The sequence below is a fragment of the Elaeis guineensis genome, chromosome 1 (assembly GCF_000442705.2).
Source record: "Elaeis guineensis isolate ETL-2024a chromosome 1, EG11, whole genome shotgun sequence".
Taxonomy (NCBI): Eukaryota; Viridiplantae; Streptophyta; class Magnoliopsida; order Arecales; family Arecaceae; genus Elaeis; species Elaeis guineensis.
The window spans coordinates 175337056-175356669 of NC_025993.2; the positions used below are offsets into that span (position 1 = coordinate 175337056).

General features: G+C 36.4%; 2 protein-coding genes and 1 long non-coding RNA gene across 3 annotated transcripts; 2 read left to right on the forward strand and 1 right to left on the reverse strand.

Annotated features, from left to right (window-relative positions):
- The first annotated feature begins 1222 nt into the window (after window positions 1–1222).
- Window positions 1223–12624, forward strand: LOC105039712 (uncharacterized). Its single transcript, XM_010915966.4, is given in 9 exon segments — window positions 1223–1334; window positions 1337–1510; window positions 4355–4580; window positions 4695–4829; window positions 7786–8008; window positions 8835–9021; window positions 9248–9432; window positions 9950–10087; window positions 12090–12624. Coding segments are annotated over 9 exon segments (1494 nt in total). The 5' UTR covers window positions 1223–1237; the 3' UTR covers window positions 12219–12624.
- On the forward strand, window positions 10097–11915 carry LOC140854061 (uncharacterized). Its single transcript, XR_012137191.1, has 2 exons — window positions 10097–11269; window positions 11371–11915. It is a non-coding gene; the product is annotated as an uncharacterized lncRNA (long non-coding RNA).
- A 997-nt stretch (window positions 12625–13621) lies between the features above and the next one.
- Window positions 13622–19524, reverse strand: LOC105039711 (ALA-interacting subunit 3). The gene is made up of 8 exons (XM_010915965.4): window positions 18982–19524; window positions 18431–18489; window positions 18243–18317; window positions 18013–18129; window positions 17732–17802; window positions 16805–17105; window positions 16074–16363; window positions 13622–13887 (listed from the first exon to the last, which is right to left on the reverse strand). The coding sequence occupies exons 1-8, from the start codon at window positions 19070–19072 to the stop codon at window positions 13833–13835; spliced, it is 1059 nt and encodes a 352-aa protein (XP_010914267.1). The 5' UTR covers window positions 19073–19524; the 3' UTR covers window positions 13622–13832.
- Between the last annotated feature and the right edge of the window lie 90 nt (window positions 19525–19614).

Here is a 19614-nt window from a genome sequence, read left to right on the forward strand (position 1 = left end):
ATATGACAAAAATATCCCTGCCTTTTGAAAAAAATTATGACATCCTATGACATATTATTGCCTAAGATGTCATAATATAACCCAGGATATCATAATATGGAAGGGACATTTTTATCCAATCACTTTCCAACGCGGACATTTAATGTCTGTAGATTATTTTTTTCGTTTAAAAATTTTGAATTACGAAAATATCCTTATTCTTTAGAAAAAATTATAACATCCTGTGCATATTATGACATCTTACATTATATTATGATATCCTATGGACAAAAATTATGACTTTCTGGATATAGAATATCATAATATAGATATAGGATGTCATAATTTTATCAAAGAATAGGGATATTTTCATCCTACAAATTTTTTAAATGAAAAAATCGATCTACAGGTATTAAATATGTGTTGAAAAGTGATGACTACGTGGACCAATCAGACAAGATGGTGTGCTTCACATCGAATTTTTTACACTGCCCATGGTGCACAAAGAATTTGCCTAAGCTGTTATAAGGAGGACCGATCCAAGCAAATAAATCTTTTTAATTAATTAACATGGGATTATGATATTAGACATGGTCTATAACTACTATAATGGTTTGGTCTTCGATTCAAAATTAATAAACCCACCTAAGATATACTAGTTGGAAAGGTAATAAAATGCAAGATCACTTGCATTTGCACTTCTTAGATTGGATTAAATTACAAGAACAAGGAGAAACGATAAAGTTATAATAGTTGAACTTTACAGCTGAATCCAATGTTTCACAAAATAACAATAATGGAGATATATATAAAAAAAATAATAAAAATTAAAAACATAAAAATGATTAAAAATCATGGAAACCATCTAATATATAGTAGCCGATATCTTGTAGTAAGATAATGGCATTCATTGAAGGAGAAGATAGACACATAACCAATTTGTAACCAACAAATCATGATATTGAAGTCAATCCCCGCCTCGATCATAGCAGCCTTAAGCCATGTCACAGCTACAATTCATTCTATGGCACCTTGCAATCTGGCCTAAAAAATGGAAGCATCAGAGAAATCAACAACTAGTCCACATGGCATGTAGCAGCAGCGGCAGCAGCAGCCAAATCAAGAATTCTGGCAAGCAAACACATCCAAGTTGAGCTAGCCTGCACTTTCTGAATTTGTGATCTCGTCCATCTAAAACTCAGGTCTAGCCAAGGCCTTTGGGCCCTGCCAAAGACTGCAAAACAAGGGGTCAAGAGCCATGCTATGCCGCCGAAATGGCCGAGTCCTCCAAGTGCAACGTATCATGATTCCAATTCCTTATCTTCGTCTATCCAACTGCTTAGGGTGCAGCGAGGGAAACACGCGCAGACACAGCTTGTCAAGAGGGCTGCCGTCGGTTCGGACGATACAATGCTCCGAATGCAGCTTCCCGCTCGTCTGATGAAATCTATCTCCTCTCTTCCCTCCTCATCGCCCGCCACCTCCGCCACCACTGCCTCTACCTTAAAGGAAATCGCCGCCAACCGCAAAGGTTCTCTCTTCTTTCTACAATAATTCCATCTTGGTTTCTGTTGCTTCTGAACTTTGGAAGTGGAGAAAAAAGTGAGATTTTGTGCATGGTCTGGTTTTTCTCCCACCAAACCCATCTCCTGTTTCAGGTTTGTTGACTGGTTGATGGGTTTTCATGAGGCAATGGTACAGAGAGTTATAGATTTCTCTCTAAAACCGAGTATAAGCCTAAAGTTTTGTCTGGTCCATATATTGTTTGATGAAATGTTTGAGAAGATTATGAGGTGAGTGCCTTGGTGCGTGAATGGGGTGTACCGGGAGAGACACTTGAGATGATATATTGGAGGGGTTATTCAAATGGTTACTGAGTTGGAGCTCAAGTCTCCAACCACTTCTCATACAGGATACCATAATTCAATTTTAAAGGTCTTTTTGGTATCCTGAAAATCCTGGATTGTAGGATCAGCTACTTCTCCAAATGCTCAAACTTCTCCCCTTCTATTCCTTCTCTTCTCACCTGTGTCAAAGGCTTTATTGGTGTATTTCCCACCCATGCATTCTATATCATAGCGATAGGGCAGTTGGGCATCCAAACACCTCATAACTGGTTAGTAATCATTCAATGATGAGATTTGAAGCTTGTTGGCTCCTTATTTGGAAGCTCAAACCACCATCTGCATGAAATATCCAACGCTTGGGAGTGGCTGAGTAAAGGAGGCAAAGGAAGACATAGCGGGAGGAACTGTGGATGATGACATCTCCTTATATTTCTGGCTACCTTACTCCATCTAAAATGGTACAATATTGGTAACATGGATATCTTGGAGTGGTAGCATCATGGCTTCTGCTTGACCTATATCTTCTTTCTCTCTTATCTCCTATCATTGCTCCCACACCTATGTGGAGATATCACATAGCCTATCAGCATGTCAAGATAGCAAGGTTCGCCATCTCGGTACCAGACCTCATGCCGGTAAATTCCATTATAGTGTCGGTACACAGTATAGTACGGTCCGACTATATCTGTACGGGATAATTCAATGTACCGGTATGGTATGGTATTGCCCTGTACCATCTGGTATAGGACGGTACAGCGAACCATGCAAGATAGGCTCTAAAGGTGTCTGAGGACTCCGCTTGAGCATGTGTGCGCTTGTTGCAAGTGTCACCTATTGAGGGCTTTACTGGATGCCAAGGAAAGATGTATTAGCACAATGGTAAAAATTTGTAGTGGTGTCATGATGCATTAGGAGAATAGTAAAGGAAAAAAATTACTCCACACTTATTTTTGACCCAAAAAAAAAAAAAAAATCCTCAAAGCATAATTTGAACCTTCATATCATCCATAGGAGTGTTCCTCATACACATGAATCACTTATTCTTCACATATTATAGCCCTTAATAGCACTCATCTCCCACAAGAATTACTAAATTCATATTTCATCAAATTCTTAAAACCATCAATTATTCCTTCTGCACATTACTAGTAGTGTATATAAACAAATGAGTTTGATAATAAATATTTATATTGTCCTAATATTTTGATTTAAAAAAAGAGATGCTTAATTTGAGTATTTGAAGATTCAAGAGGGGAAGTACACCATTTTTTTACATAGGTTAGTTTCAATATTTGTTCATTTTTTTTATGTTAGATGCAAAAGATTAAATGTAGAGAATGATTCATAGTCTACAATTAGAATTTGTACCACCAGATGAGATTTATAATAGAGGTGGAGGTGGTGGTGCTGGTTCTAGTGTTTAAGGAGGTGATGGAGGTGGTGCTGATGGTGTTTGGGGAGGTAGTGTAAGTGATGGTAATAGTGTTGGTGACAATAATAGTGGTGTTGATGGGGGTATAATGATGACGGTGGTGTTGGAGTCGAAAGAGGTGTTGTTGATGGTGGTGGTAAGAATGGTGTTGGTGAGTTGCTATGTAGTTAGGAAGAAGGGATGAGCTAGAGTTGGGATAGGGGATAAAGGTCATGCTAGGTGGGGTAAGGGATGGAGATCTAGGTGGGCATGGTTCATTGTACTAGACTGTACTGCTTCATGTCTAGCATATCCTACCATATCAGTGGTGAACTGATACTTAATAGAGAGTGTACCAATTTTCAATATGATGAACTGACCCTTATTGATATTGCATTAGCATGTGCCAATTAGTACTGAAATCAATATTGCAAAACTTGTAGATGGGTGTAGGGGACAGGAATGATATATGTTATAGTGTCATATTGTGTTGCGCTATTGTATACTGATCACGTTCCTGGTCATGCTATAAACCCCTTTTACCATGCCTATTCCAGACTTGCCTGATCTAAAGAGTATGGCATGGACTGGGTACATACTAAAAGCTAGGTCCTTGCTTCTTGTGGTGGCAATACTTTTCTTATTTTCCTAGTCTCATTAAGTGATTTAATATTTTTATGGACCATATGTTCATTTAAAGGGCTTATAACCCTAGATGGTAACAGTTCCAACCAATATGACCGGTAGAAATGCTTCGTTGTTTCCCTTCTTATTTCATGATATTTTTAGCCATTTAGTCAAAGAAAATTAACCAGACAGAGTGATCATTAGAACCTAATGCCCTTGTACCAATGGAATACACATTCTCCAGTTTTGTGTACGATATGCTCCTCTGTGCAAGATAGTTGCTAAAGATTCCAGTTGCAAAATCACCCTGAAGTTAATGTTCATGAGTTTGGTTTGAACTGTTATAATCAAGTATAGAAGAGTTATTTACGTTTAGATAATACATACCTGATTGTGCTGAGCTATATGTTTGATAGAAGGAATTCTTGATATATATTCAATATAATGAAGACCACGCCATGGTAAATTGCTGACAATATCATATATTTAGGTTTGGCGAAAGTGGTTTTGAAGAAAGGAAAGACACAAATCTTTCGAGATGGAAGTCCAATGGTCTATAGTGGTGCAGTTGATAGAATAATTGGTAGACCACCTCCTAAAACTGGTGATATTGTGCTGGTGGCAGATGGGTCAGAAAAGCCCATTGGATGGGGTTTATACAACTCAGTTTCAATGTTTTGTGTTAGGCTTATGCAGCTAGAAGAAGATGCAACAAGGTTAATTCCATATTTCTGCCAAGATTTTTATATGCTTTAATCCTTTATTAACACAGGAATTTTCATGCTCTTGCTTATTACTTGCATCCCCTAAGTTCTGTTCTTGCATCTCAGGGATCCTTTTTGTGCACTAAACATGGAAAAACTGCTTGAAACAAGATTTGATGCTGCTGTAGATTTACGTCAAAGTATGGGACTTCCCTCAGCTGATACGAATGTATATCGTCTTGTTAATAGTGAAGGGGATAGGTGTGGAACTTTAGACTACAGTATAGACTCTTTATGTGCTCCATGCTTCTTCAACTAATCTGTCCCTTCAAGAAAAAAAAAAGAAGAGGAAAATATGAATGCTTCTTTGTATTTTGTTCAAGTATATAGACCTAAGGTTTTGTCTGATGTACGTTGGCAACCTGGCATCATGATTGTTATGCATCTCTCCTACTATCAAAATACCTTGATCTAATTTAAGGGAAAATATTTCTGCTGTCTTGCTAAGAGTATGTATGTTGCTTGATATTTTATGTTTGTACTAATAGATCTAGCTAGTTGACAACTAATTGTATATAGTAGGCTGTGTTTTTTTGCTTATGTTGATATATGTGAAAGAGAGGGTGAAAAACTAATTATAGACTACATTAGGTGCATTGATAGTTTGTGCCATCTTAAAGGTCTCTGTACCATCTGACTTATGTTACGGAAGAACTTCACTTATATCCCTTCAATGTGAGGTTCAATTGAATTCCTCAAGCTATTGCCTGCCCCGCTAGTGATTCATTAAATATGCTTCCTTCTTAATTATCTTTGGTATTTTTGCATAATTCTTAGCTTTAAAAACTACTCCATTTTTCAGACCTAGTTTTCTTTTTTGGCTATTGTTCTAGCATGGACTTCTGGTAACTGTAGGGTTCTTAGTGCCAATAAATACTATTAAAACTCCATCCTTTCAACTAGCGGTTTGGCTATATATATCCCTTCTTTTTTCCTGCCTTTTATGCCCCTTCAATATTTTTGGATCTCTATTTCTGTTGTTATTTTTTTTAGTGTTGTCAAACCTTCCTTTGCTTTCATTATATTAGAAAATCTAATACTTGGCCTTGTTGAGCTTCTATAAATTTCAAGTCATCCTTTTCCCTTTACTTCCATTTCAAGCTTTTGTTTCAACTTTACATGTCACTGCACTAATTTGGCCTTCTTAGCCAAGATTTCTTTCCACTTTTGGAAATCCAATTCACTTTCATGGTCTATGGTTGATAGGACTCAGTCTTGTTTATGTATCAAGGGTGCTTACATGTGAGATCAAATTAATGGCTTAATTTTGGGGGCATGTCCTTTCAGCAACATTCTATGTAGGATCTGATTCTTGGCTCCATAACCTTATCATTTGATATGACTTGCATAATACCAATCAACAAATTTTTCCCCCCTTATGAAAGTCCTGTTTCTGCTGTCACTGGTATATGGTATTTCACATTGTATAGTCTGTCAGTGAGATGAAGTCTTACAAAAAATAATACACTTTTTATGCTATCCCTGTATGTAATTCAGAAGTCTTGCAGAAAGTCAGACACTACTTATGAAGGTCCCGTTTTTGCACTGATATCTGGTATTTCACATTGTATTGCCTGTCAGTGAGATGAAGAATAGCAGTTACACATCTGCTGCATCATTTTCTTTGTGAAATTTCTGTCCCATAACACTGTTCAGCAAAGTGAAGAAAAGTTACACTAACGTGTTGCGAATTTTCTACAAGCTAGCTATTCTATTCATTACAAAAGAAAAAACAACTGGAATTATAATAATAAATATTTATTGATTTTAAATATGTAAATTGTGGACACTCTGTAGGTTCTTCCACCTCCTAACTTATTAAATTTTCCCTCTTCTTGCACCCTTACTTATAGCTACTTAGTTCTAGATATATGTGGGATGGAAGGAGAGGTTGTAAGGGTTTTGACACTGTATATTGGTATAGGTATTGATATAGATATAGATATAGATAAATCAGATTATCAAAATGATATGATATTTAAGTTCACTTTAAGGTATGTGTAACAGTTAATATTTATTCCAAGTTTGTTGTTAGTGACATGTTATTTTAAGCTTTAGATTCAATATCACACATGCAAGGACGTGAAAAATGTTAAGCTAGTATCCTATTTATGCAAAATGTCTTGCATCCTTTCCACAGCTGCACTGCCCAAAACTTCTGTATTCACAGCTTGTTTGCACACAATTGCACACTACCACCTGGAATCCAAGCTTGCCAATTTAATAAATATCCATTACCCAGCAACATCTTAATGCAACCACTATCCAACTTCTTGGCATGACGTGTTGGCTGTCCAAACCCTTGGCCAGCTCCAAGGCACTATCCTGACATCGATATCTCTTAGTCGCATTCTTGCTTCATGACCAAATGCCTCCACTGGATCCCCATGGATTACCACATAGCCTCACCATCACAGGCTCAGCTAGAAACATCTACGTGCCTAAAACTGAAACTTCAATTCTTAGGAATTCTTTCCCTATACATTTTAGTGACCAAACAGGGGCAGTTTCCGGTAGTAAGATTAATGGCTTGACTTGATTTAAGGTTTGAAAATTTTCCAAAGTTATTGGATATTTGTCCACAAGTGTCCACATATGTGCTGATATGAGTAACATAGTGAAATCTCAATTTTGTATGGCATGCCATGCAACTTGGTATCTGCTCCACCAGCATTCTTTACTTTTTGCATACATGCTTATATAAGAACAATATTAAGGATTCACTAATTAGTTGTTTTAGTATTTAAATGTTTAAAATTATAAACCATCTTGGTTTCCAATTTAGATGGGCAAATAGATTTACTATATAACTTAAACTGTTGTGTGAAGCAAATGATGGCATGTATCTTCAATGAAGATCATGGGACAACTAAAGAAACTACTGTCAAATGCCAGACTTCTTTTCACCATGGTAGCAAGGAAGTGATACTTTGCAAAGTATGGACTGTATGATGATATTAATCCTCTCATTTTTGGAATAGACTTGTTTCATCGTATTTGCTCAAAGTGTGACTTTCTTGACATGTTTTTCCTATCCTTTGGCTAAGAACAAAGGAGTGACTTTTTGTTTACTTTCTTTTATCGTGCTTGGTTTCTCCACACATGCTTTTATCATATTCATTAAATTTTTTTTTTTTGGGGGGGGGCGGGGGTGCAGGTTGTCAGGTCTAATCGTGGATGTTTTTTGTGATGTCGCTGTAGTAGCTTCATCTGCTGCTTGGGTAGAGAAATATAAACAAGAAATTGAATTTCTTGTTGGTAAAATTTGTGGTATAAATCATATAAAGTGGAGACCATCAATTGATCTTTTAAAAGAAGAAGGACTGGATATACCAGAGCAAAGATATTCTGGTCCAGCTCCATGCTCTGGAAAAGTGAAGGTAAAATTCTAAAATTAGTTTAAACTTAATGTCTGAATATCTAGATTATTTCCAGTTATAAATCAACATATCAACATTGAATACCAATATACTAATTCCAGCAGTTCCATATCCACCGTAGTGAAATTGCAATATGGTTGCTCATTTTTTTTATTTTCTTTGTCTTGCTATGTCAAATACTTATTTTTAGAGAATCAAAGGCCAATTTATTCTCTTGAACTAGTTATTATTAATTATAAAGTGTTTTTTCTTCTGATATTTATAAGCCATGATGTTTAAATTTCTTGTCGGTTTTCCATAAGCACAAACTATGTGGATGTGGTGGGTTGTTTACAAATACTTTGCAGAGGACATTGTTTTAAGAGGTGGTTTAGCCCATTTTAGCTGTTCTCATAAAAGTTAAAAATCGTGTGATTTATGTGTTGCATTTGATGCACAGTCATGCTACAAAAGATGCTTAGAGTTAAATGTTCTTTGGAACAACTTGGGATAACATGTTGCAGAATTATTTACATCAGTTGTCTGTTTATTTATATCATATATAGTTTTGGCATGATCAATGTCAATGAAAGGCAATCCTGTAGACCTTCAGCTATGATGACTTACATTCACACAATTCTAGCTCTATTTCTTGACATGGTTCATATTTGTTAAAGACGAATACATTCATTGGGTTTTTTTCCCCATATAGCTTGTAGACAGCACATCGATCAATCTGATCCATATCTCATAAGACCTAACTTTGGGTTTCTTTTACTAGTTCTAATCACATATAGCATGTGAAAGATGCTCAAGTGTTCTTTTCTTTCTTGGTCCTTCCTTACAGGTAATGGAGAATGGAATTTGTTACTTGATCTCATTGGAGGGTCAAAAAACTGGGTTTTATGCAGATCAACGTGACAACCGTCACCTTATCTCGTCAATCTCAAAAGATAGAAGAGTTCTTGATGTTTGTTGTTATAGTGGAGGTTTTGCTCTGAATGCAGCACGGGGTGGTGCTAATGATGTCATTGGTAAAATACTGTAAGCTTGTAAACTATATCATGTTGGGAGTCTTTTAGAAAATGTTTCTTTGGATGTTCAAGCTGGTTGTTTTGTTTTGTTCTGTTGTGTGCATGTATTATGTGGCTGATCATTGTAAAATTACTGAGTCAGACTGCATATGGGATGTACTTGGACTAATTTGTTGCAGATTCTGTTAGGATGATGCTTAAGTTTTATTATTCTGAACATTTTCAGGCATCGATTCTTCACTGCCTTCTTTGGAGCTTGCCAAAGAAAATATCCTTCTTAACAATCTGGACCCTGGGAAAATTTCATTTCTAAGAGAAGATGCAACAGACTTTATGCAAGGGGCTGCATCCAGAAATGAAACTTGGGATTTAGTAATTTTGGATCCACCAAAATTAGCTCCTCGAAGAAAGGTGCTTGTTATTCTGACACCTGCTTGCTGCAAAATTATTTAGATCCGTGGATTTTTTTTTTTTTTTTCCTGGTGGTGTGGAAGAAATAAGCTTTTCTGGAATTAGTTTTCATGATTTCTTAGTTCAGCTGCTTCAGCATTTTAAAAGCAAAATATAAAAGCAGTTGAATTGATGTCTCCTTTGAAAGGATAAAGTTTGAAATTTTACTTTCCAATTATTTGATTAAGATAAATATTCCTGAATATGGTTCAAGTCAACCTTTCTACTGTTTTTAAATTTAATGATGTACATTCATCTATGTCACTGAGAATGCAGTGGTTGTACCTTAGTTAATTTTCATATCTAATTCCTCTGGAGTAAAGTTAATCCATACTAACTGTGTTGAGGTTTTTTTTGCAAAATTTTGATCTCAACAGCCATGAATGTGTTTGTTTGTATCAACTATTTTTGTGCGAGCATGCGGACCTGTCGGGATAATTAAATATGATCATAGGCTTATTTATGTTGTTTGTGTTAGGTGCTACATAGTGCATCTGGTATGTATAGAAATTTAAACGCACTGGCAATGCAAATTACAAGCACAGGTGGTCTACTCATGACATGTTCATGTTCAGGAGCTATGACTCAAAGTGGACTGTTTCTGCGAATCCTTCAGGCAAGTCACACATTTCTATTTATCATGAATTTTAATGTGATTTGAAGTTTCATCATTTGATTGAGATACTTAATTTTTGAGAACTGTGTTATGATGTTAAAGGGTTGTTAATTAGGTGAGATACTTGCAGCCTTGTTAATTCCTTAACATCCCAGATTTTGAATTTGGCTTTGCCATTGTTATTGAATTTGGTTACAGATAGACTTCTGTATGTACATTCTTTTTTTATGTTGTTAGACGAAGAATATCCATTAGTGAATCCTGAAATAAAAAAACAGAATCATGCAGAATGCTGCTTGCAAATTTACCTGTTCCAATTTGGTATCATCAATTGTACTAATTGATCTGTATGTACTGTTTAGCTTGCTGGGTGTCGACCATAGGACTTAGCTGTAGTTTATGCTTATGGATAAACTCTATTGCTGCTTCCCATTATTTACCAGGGTAAAATGATGTTGATGTGATGCCATGTTATAGTGGAAGCTTTAAAAAGAATTATCATGGCTGCTATTGCATATGATGCTTATGTAAGCTAATTTATGAACGAGTCAGTATAGAGAGCTTCCAGATTTGCATATCAGAAGCAATTATGGCATAGGGTGATTTTTTTTTTTTTTTTTTAAGTCATACTATGACCAGGTGAACTTCATGGTTATTTTCATCATCAATATATGATGATCAAAATGGAGATTTTGTAACATAAATTGTTAAGCTTTGGAATATGTCACTTTGATCACCAAGAAACAGATTTGCACTTGCAGTTGACCATAGCTCTTGCACATTTGCTGATGCATTTTTGTCATAGTATATTGACATAGATTGGCACTATATGAAGACAACATCAGTTCATTATAGCAACTAGTAGCACTTTACCTACTTCCCCAATGCTGATGTTCTTTTGCCACCTTCTTAATGCAATGCTAATTTGCATCCATGCTAATAACACGTTGAAGGCATTTTTTCCCCTTGATGCATTGAAGTTGGGAATTGTATCTTAATATAACTCTGGCTGAGATTTTTGTCTCAGAGAACCTTAACAGTTTCCTGTATCAAACCTTGACATCTTCTTTCTTTGACCCTTGCTAAATATTAGGAAATTTTGAAGGGCCATTCCCCGGTTGCTTATGCTTAAATTGCAAGCAGTAAAGCTAGGTCTTCTTACCAGCCAACTAGCTTTGTAGGGTGAATCCTCTCTTGACTAACCCCTTCCTTCATTAGAAATTTGGCCTTAGTTCTGATGCCAGGTTGATACCTAACCATGACAATCTACTTGATCTTTCAAGGAGCCTCTCAACTCAGATGTACTTGCGGACAACCCTGTTATGAGAAAATACTTGAAGATCATGGTTGTGATCATGTTTTTTTTTTTTGGTAAGACGGGTGCTCCATACAAACCTTGTGTGAAGACAAATCCAAAAGATTAAAAACAAGGATGTCCCTAAAGGACAGAGGCAAAATAGAAACATCAGTCCAAACCCCACAGGAGTGGTAAGCAACAAACGAGGCCATTCAGTCCGCTGCACCATTCGCCTCACGATAAATATGACGAAGCATGTGAGAACGGCATCCCTGAAGCAAGCTCTGGATATCGCGCATCAGGGGATGAGAAGTCACCGCATGTTCCTGAATCCCCCGAAGCCAAGTCACTACAGTCCTCGAGTCTCCCTCCACCACAGTCCCTGAAGATCATGGTTGTGATCAATTATATGTGGTCATACTGAATGGGATCTGCTGGAATCAATATTTCAATATATATTGTTGATGTGGAGACTCAATTCTGTGATATGTGGTAACTTTATGCAATTACAATTCTTTCTAAGGGCATTGACAGGTGGCAATTCGATGATGATGAACTTTCTTCAAATATTAGCCAACAACCTTCTTTCTTCGATGTTCTCCGTTGTATTGACTTCTCTGCATTAAGCACATGTCATAATTGGCTGCTAGTATTCCCGTGTGTGCAATATATGACCCTTCCTTTGTCTGTCAAAACTATGTTCAGGGTGCTGCATCAATGGCTGGCAGGAAAATCACAATTTTACGTCAAGCTGGGGCAGCATGTGATCATCCCATTGACCCTGCATACCCAGAAGGTGCATACCTTACCAATTTCTTGCTCAGAGTACTCTGAAGATGCATTGTGACCATGAATATGCAGAGCAATTAATCGATTTCTTTCCATTTTACCATGTAATGACTAACCGCACGCCTTCACCCTGTGAGTGGAATCAGCAGGTTAGCTCCTCAGAAGCTTATAGAAAATTGCAGTTTAGGTGGTAAGGAAATTTTGTATGCACCCTTGGTAAATTATGGATACACTTTTATTTGTCAGTGTCTTCACAAATTACACGACCAAGCAATTCTATGTCAAGCGGGAAGCACGAGCAACATCTGGTTCTTTAATGAGCCAACTATAAGCTATGGTGCATTACCTGGTTCTTCACCATCAGTCATTATATATGAGCACATGCAAGTATATAATTTACAGCCAATTGTTTAAAGGAAATTTTACAAAAATTATACAGTTGATTCTAGTATTTGCAACTGTCAGTTTTTTTCTTTTTCTTTTATTTTCTTTTTTTTTTTTTTTTTGCCATGATGGCTTTCTTTTCTTACCACCAGACAAAAATGCCCTTGTCTCCTATCATGCTGGCTTGTTTGCCCTTGCCAAAGCGCAAGAAGTTTTAAAGATCACTTGTGCTAATCTGTCGAAAAGGAGTCAAGAAATTGAAAAGGTGAAAAGGTTTCAAAGATTGTTTGCATTAAGTTGGCACAAAGTTTTCCACCTCTGCCAAGAGCATGGGCTGGCATTCTGGCAAGGTAGGGGCCAAGAGCATTTCCATCAAATGCAAAAACACGCCTCATTATTCTGAAGAGCATTTAATTCTGGGTCAAAATTCCATGGCGCGCATCAAGATTTGCATAATTACAGATGCTGCTTTTAGTAGCATTTGTGATGCCACGCATGACATGGAATCTCATGAAGCTGATCTACGTTTTGTCTAGCAGGAATTTAGTGTCTTGTTTCAGAATCAGATCATCCCAAGAAGCCTTCACGTCCCTGAAGGTTCAGTTCTCGAGGGAAAAATAGAACAGAGAAGGATAATTTCATATTGCATAATTAAGAATGAATTAGAAAATCATCATCTGCATTTTAACTCAAAAGCTCGCCTTATTTTGTTAGCATCTCTCTCATCTGCTTTGGTGGAAAACATCACTCCTCGAGTACTGCGGATCGTTCAAACTTGAGCCGTTTTAATAAGGCTAGGTTTGTTGGTGCTGATAGGCAAACCTACAACCAGGATGCTTTAGATCTGGTTGGCAGACGATTTGAATGCTTCTTTTCCATTCTGAAGAATGAGAATAACTGATAAATTCAAGCAACACAGAAGTCATATGGAATCCTTGCCCTCAACTAGATGAAAAACCAAGCCGGAGTTTGAGTTGGTATGATAGAGGAACTTGTTCTCCCTCTAATATAGAACCACCATATCCTCAGTAAGATGGATCAGCATTACAGAGTAACATCTAGAATTCTATAAAGATATTTTTTGCACGGAAAGAATGAAGATGTATAAATTCTTTAAACTAATTATACATACATCGTGAGAACTAGTTTCCACACAAATCCATTCCCCATTAGGAGGCACATAGCCGTAGTAACTCATATACATTGTTCGTAGATCAGAGTACAGGTTTTCAAAATATGAGGCAGGGCATCTGATAATATCACAAATCTGAGACATTAATGGCCTAGAGGATTTCTGTTCCATGACAAATATGAAGGATCACCAAGTTTCCTGCAACATTTAGGGAATGAAGTCAAGGACAGCAATGAAAAATATGGCATTGATTTTGTCGTGTTCAAACTAAAATGTTCATCTGACATCAAATGATAATTGAAAATATAAATGATTATACACATGCATAACTAATTGTAATTTATGTGTTCCTTTTATGGGCTTAACTTACCATCAATTCTAAAAGAGAACCATAGAAGATTAATAATAGGTACACAGTGTTAGTGGTACACAAGAATAAAATATGTTTTGATTGCAATCACTTAATATAAGAAATACAAAGGGGAGAACATTTAAAGATAATAAGATAAAATCTAAAAAGTGAAGAAATAGTGAAATAGATAGAAAAATAACCTTCCTTAATCGATGGTGTTGACCAAACCAGCTTGACTATGGTCGGGTGCAAAGAACGAAAAAAGTTTTTTTTCCCTCTCATCTTAGCATATTTAGGTGTACTAACATGAAACATGTTCTAGGTATGCAGTGCCATGAAAGAAAGCAACATCACAGGGGGAAAAAAAGAAATTATAGTTGTTAGATCATGTGAGAAAATATGTAGGATATATTATTTTAATACTTGAACTAATAGTCAAATATATTTTCTATACTGAAAATATTTTTTCTTTAAAAAAAAGTGCCAGCTAATCATTTAAGTGATTATGCAGATGAAACAGCCAATTAAGCATCAAAGCAAACATCTAAATGCCCAGCAGATTAAAGAGTGGCTAAGCAAAAAGGCAGGCACTTAAGACAGATTTAAGGGTTAATCAAGACAGATTTGAACAGCCACTTAAGCACTCACACAGCAGTTTTTGGGTGTGAGCAAAACATGAACCAGGCAATATTGTAAACCTTGACTAACATGTTAAGCATATATGGATGCTAGGCATTCTCTGTGGTGCCAGTACAAAAATGAGATACCAACAATTGGCTACAAAAGCAGAAACATGGACAATGTAGCAAGAGTAGAAAACCTACATTGTATTTTAATTATGCACATTACTTAAGCCATCGTACATCATTTATAAAGAAAAGTATGTTTAACTCTTTCGATATTTAAAAATAATATAACTTGCAAAAAATAAAGAATATAGACATCATATTTCAGAACACATAATAGATAGAACTCTAGCCAAAGTACATCATAAAGAAATGATCTCATGACAATTCATGTTATCATCTCGAGTAACTCAAAACTTGTCTAGGAGGAAGCAAGTGAACCTTGAAAGAGATCAACAACTTCAGACATGTTTCAATATGATATGCATATGTGGATCATATAATAATCCACCTATTACTTTTTGACATTTATACATGTAGATGAGCTTCACTCTAACACTGAATGATCCACAGATTCACCTCATCCCAAATACCATCATTGGTTAAAATCACATTTTGGAAGGATTTCTGATTTTATCAAACAACCTTTCAACATCGAGCTTAAGTTTTGCTTAAAAGACACCACCTTAAAAAGTAGTACTTATTAGATATGGCATCCAATTGTTCAAGGGCAAGGTAAAGTGTTGCCTTATGTAGCTTCATCTCATACCCAACTGAGGTTTGTTTCTCTCATCAAACAATGAGGTCAAAACTAGCTACTTAAAGCAAATTTTGAGCAACCTTATAAAAGAATTTACATAACTCTCCCGGGTTTATTCCCTCCTCCCTAGAAGGGGAATATACCAACTTGAATGATATTAGTTTAATCATTCATGAATTAACAGTTAATAGGCATTTCTTTTCTTGAACTAATCTTGTATTAACCACTTTTACCTAGTGCTCTTCATATAGTCATGAATGATTTAATGCATTAGCCGAGGACGAACTAAATAAGTGTTTAAAAAAAGGACCTGTCAACATTAAAATTTCTGCATCTATGAAGAACTTTCAAAAATCTTGTCATCGCATTGCACTTTATGGAAACAAAGGTTCTTCTAATAGTATAGTTATTTGTTTGTTGCCTTTTAACACTTGGTCACAAATGGATATGCTTTAATAAATAAACTTATTTCTCAAAATATAAGCACGTCAAAAGTGAATAGTGAAAAGACAGTTTTCTTTAAGTACTCTGGATGAGGTCAACCAAACCATCCTTAATCAAAATGGCAAAGAAGGCATCGAAAATGTCAGATAAATTTTCTTCTTAACATTTGTTGTTGCTGACAGGCATCTATCGAAGTACTCACCTTGGTTTTATCAAGTATACAACAGTGAATGCAGTTGCCAGAAAGAAGCATAATCCTCCAACAGTGAGATATGCAATGCCAAGGAAGTTATTCTTTCCTCCAAGCCAGCTTGTGGTAGAAAGCACCAGTTTCTTTTTACCACTGAAACTATAAGTGTTGTAATTGTTCTCTAATGTCACCGTTATGGTATCATTAGCTTTAAGGTCCACTTCTATCCTCCCGTACAACTTTCTGAATGTTGGAAGGGCTGCAGTACGCATCCAAACAATGAGGTCCTCCTGCTCGCTTAACTGTTCATGTAGGAAAAAAGAATCAGTAATAGTGTATGATCAAAAGATATTCTTAATAGTAAGAAGATCTAAGGGCAAGGCAAGTCAAATTAAGCCAACAGATAGAAAGTTGGGAAATCAACAGAGAGGTTTTGCTCATCAGGGCAAAAAGATTAAGGTAGCAAAAACAACAGGCAACTACAAAAAGCTTTAAGACAGGAGAGAGGGCTTTCGCAACTAACTAGAATGAAGAAGAAATAATGAAACTATTGAAGATGTCCAGCATTTCCATTATTCATGCTTCAAGATTAACAAACATGGTGGCAATGGCCTCTCTATAGAGATGCTGGAGAACTTCAATGGTCTTAAACACAACCTGCATATATGTTTCCTCACAATGACACTGTTTTAGCTAAATCATATAAAACATAACAAGGAAAATAAATTAAAAAAGGGACTTACAGATTTGTTTGGATCGAGTTTTGCACCACCTATTAGAGTTCCATTCTGGAAGTTTTTAGGATAGACATCCTTTCCAAACTTGTGGTCTCTGTCGCTCTTCCAGGAAATGTCCTTCTTATTCACCGTTATATTTTCATTGCCACGGATGAAGTTGTAAGTATCATTAAACAAACTCCAGGCTATGAGGCCACAAGGAAGAATTGAAGCACCATTGTGTGTGGTCGCTTCAGGATCACAATTACTAGTATCATTTGCCTTGTCCTTTGACCTCAACTGTTCATCATTTCGGCTCTTCACATACCTGAATTTAAAATTCATCAGCCGGTTAAGTGGGAATATAATCAGCATCATTATACCTAATACATGTGTTTTCTTTGTTAAGTACAAAGCACCACTCTAGATTACATCTTCTTTGCCGAATATCTAACTGCTGTAGACATGGTGTGATACAAAAACTATTAAACCAATAATATAAGTTACCCCTAAGGAACAATTCTTCTTAGATTTACATAACATGGTGTGATACAAAACTATCAAACCAATAATATAAGTTACCCCTAAGGAACAATTCTTCTTAGACTTGCATAGCATTGATATCAATACTTGAAGAATTGTAATAGATTTTGAGATACGGAATCAATGTCAAAAAGCAAACAACATAATGTATTGATTAATTATTGTTTCATAAATAAAAAGGCATCCCGATGCACAAGGCTCCTACCATTGCAGGGAATGGAGAGGGTCAAAAGCACACAGCCTCATTCCCACATATGGACAGGCTGTTTCTATGTTTCCAATCCATGGCACCCAAGTCACAATTAACAAACTTTACTATTGCTCCTACGCACACCCTCTTTACCATTTCATGAATACACCTTTTAAAATAGAAATTATTCATCTAAGCTTAATATTGGCTTTTATGCATACCTCCTATGGTTCTGGTAGAAGTTATCAAGTTGATAGTACACATAAACAGGCCGATCCATATCCTTGGGCACCTGCAAGAAACAGCTGTTTCTTTTTCACGTTGTTCAAATTTTGAAGAAATAATTTTCTACTAGATACTCTCTATATAAATCATCGTGATCTTACAAATTAATAAACAAAAAAATCCATGCAATAAGTGAAGCAAGTCACAGCCTATGCTTCATTCTACCTAATATATTTTTTCAGAACTACAAATTTCACATATTAAGAGATCTCATTACCTTAAGAGTTCTGGTGCAAGTTTTTTTTATCGCTGCATTCTGTATGTAGCCAACCTTATCATTAGTCATGTTCGGTGGTATGCATGCACTGTCATACCGATCAACAATTTCCACGACCTATTTTAAGGAAAGAAGCATATTCATATAAGAAACAGACTCTATATAACAACAAAAATAATGCTGTTGCCACTTGGATATCAAAAAGCTGAAACAAAATAAATTGAGCATACATGATGGGAAGCCATGAGCGAAACAACGCCTATGGGGACAAAGATGATGCCAACAAGTGTAAATACCGAAATCACCTACAAAAAGATGGTATGGCAGCAGTCAGATACATCTGTTCAATCAATAAGCTACAATGAATACCCAATAACATGTCCCAAATTCATAATAAAGCAAGCTCGGTAGAACTTACCCATCGGGGAGTGAGGATCGGCTTGCAAGCTGGAAGTTCTTGCTGTGTAAACCTCGAATCTGAGCACACAAGGAAAAGCAAACAACAGTTCTTAGTTATTGCTGCAAATTGGGAACAGATAAAAACAGGTAATCAAAAAAAAAAAAAAAAAATTCAAGTCGAAATATTAAATCAACCTATCCAGCACGAAAAGAATAGGAGATCCGAAAATTATTTGATTTAATCAACAAAACCTTATGCTATCCACAAAAAGCGATTAGAAATCTAAAAATCTCGATAACGTTTTTTTCCTTTTTTTTTTTTTTTTTTTTTGATCGATCGGATGGCTTATCCTCAATATCCAGACTAGCGATACCAAAAATCTCAAAAATAAAAAAAGAAAAGAAAAGCCATTAACCAAAAAAGTGATAATAGTGGACCAAAAATATCCATAACAAATCTCGAGAAAACCCCACCTGCAAGAAAGGGGTCAAAACCATAATAATCATAAAATTTCTAATTAAAACAAGCCGAAAAGAGAGAGAGAGAGAGAGATTTTGACGAGAGATTACACTTAGGCCTCTTGGAATTCCTCCTGGGGGCCGACCCTTCCCCCGATCCCGAGCTCGAGCCGGCCGCCGAAGCGCCCGAATTATTCATCATCCCGCCGCGCAAAAACAACCCTAAGAGAAAGAAAGAGAGAAGACCGGCTCCGAGCGAGAGAGTTGAGATCTAATCCTTTGCCTCCAATCCCTCTATAAACAACAACAAAAGGGAAAGGATTTTTCCTGTCGAAAAAGCTTCGAAATCTCCTCCCCCTCCCCCTCTCGATTTCCTCTTAAACTATTCTCTCTCTCTCTCTCTCTCTCTCTCTCGTTTGACTGTATGAAAAAAGAAGGAGAGAGGAAGGAGAAAACGAGAGATTGGGGCAAGAAGTATTCTTCCTCGGCCGGCGGCGACAGAGAGAGAGAGGTCAAAGAGATCGGGTGGGAATAAAAACGACGCGGTTCCTTGGTGATTTCGCATTACGTCCAACCGCGACTTTTTCTCCTTCTAATTAAAAATTAATACATAAATAAAGAGGAGGTTTAATCAGTCATGGTCACCAGATCAACGGCGGTGATGTGATACAGATTGGGGCCGAGGGTGATCTTCTTCTATCTTATTGTTAATTCTTGGTTTTTCAAATCTCAAGTCTGGTTGAA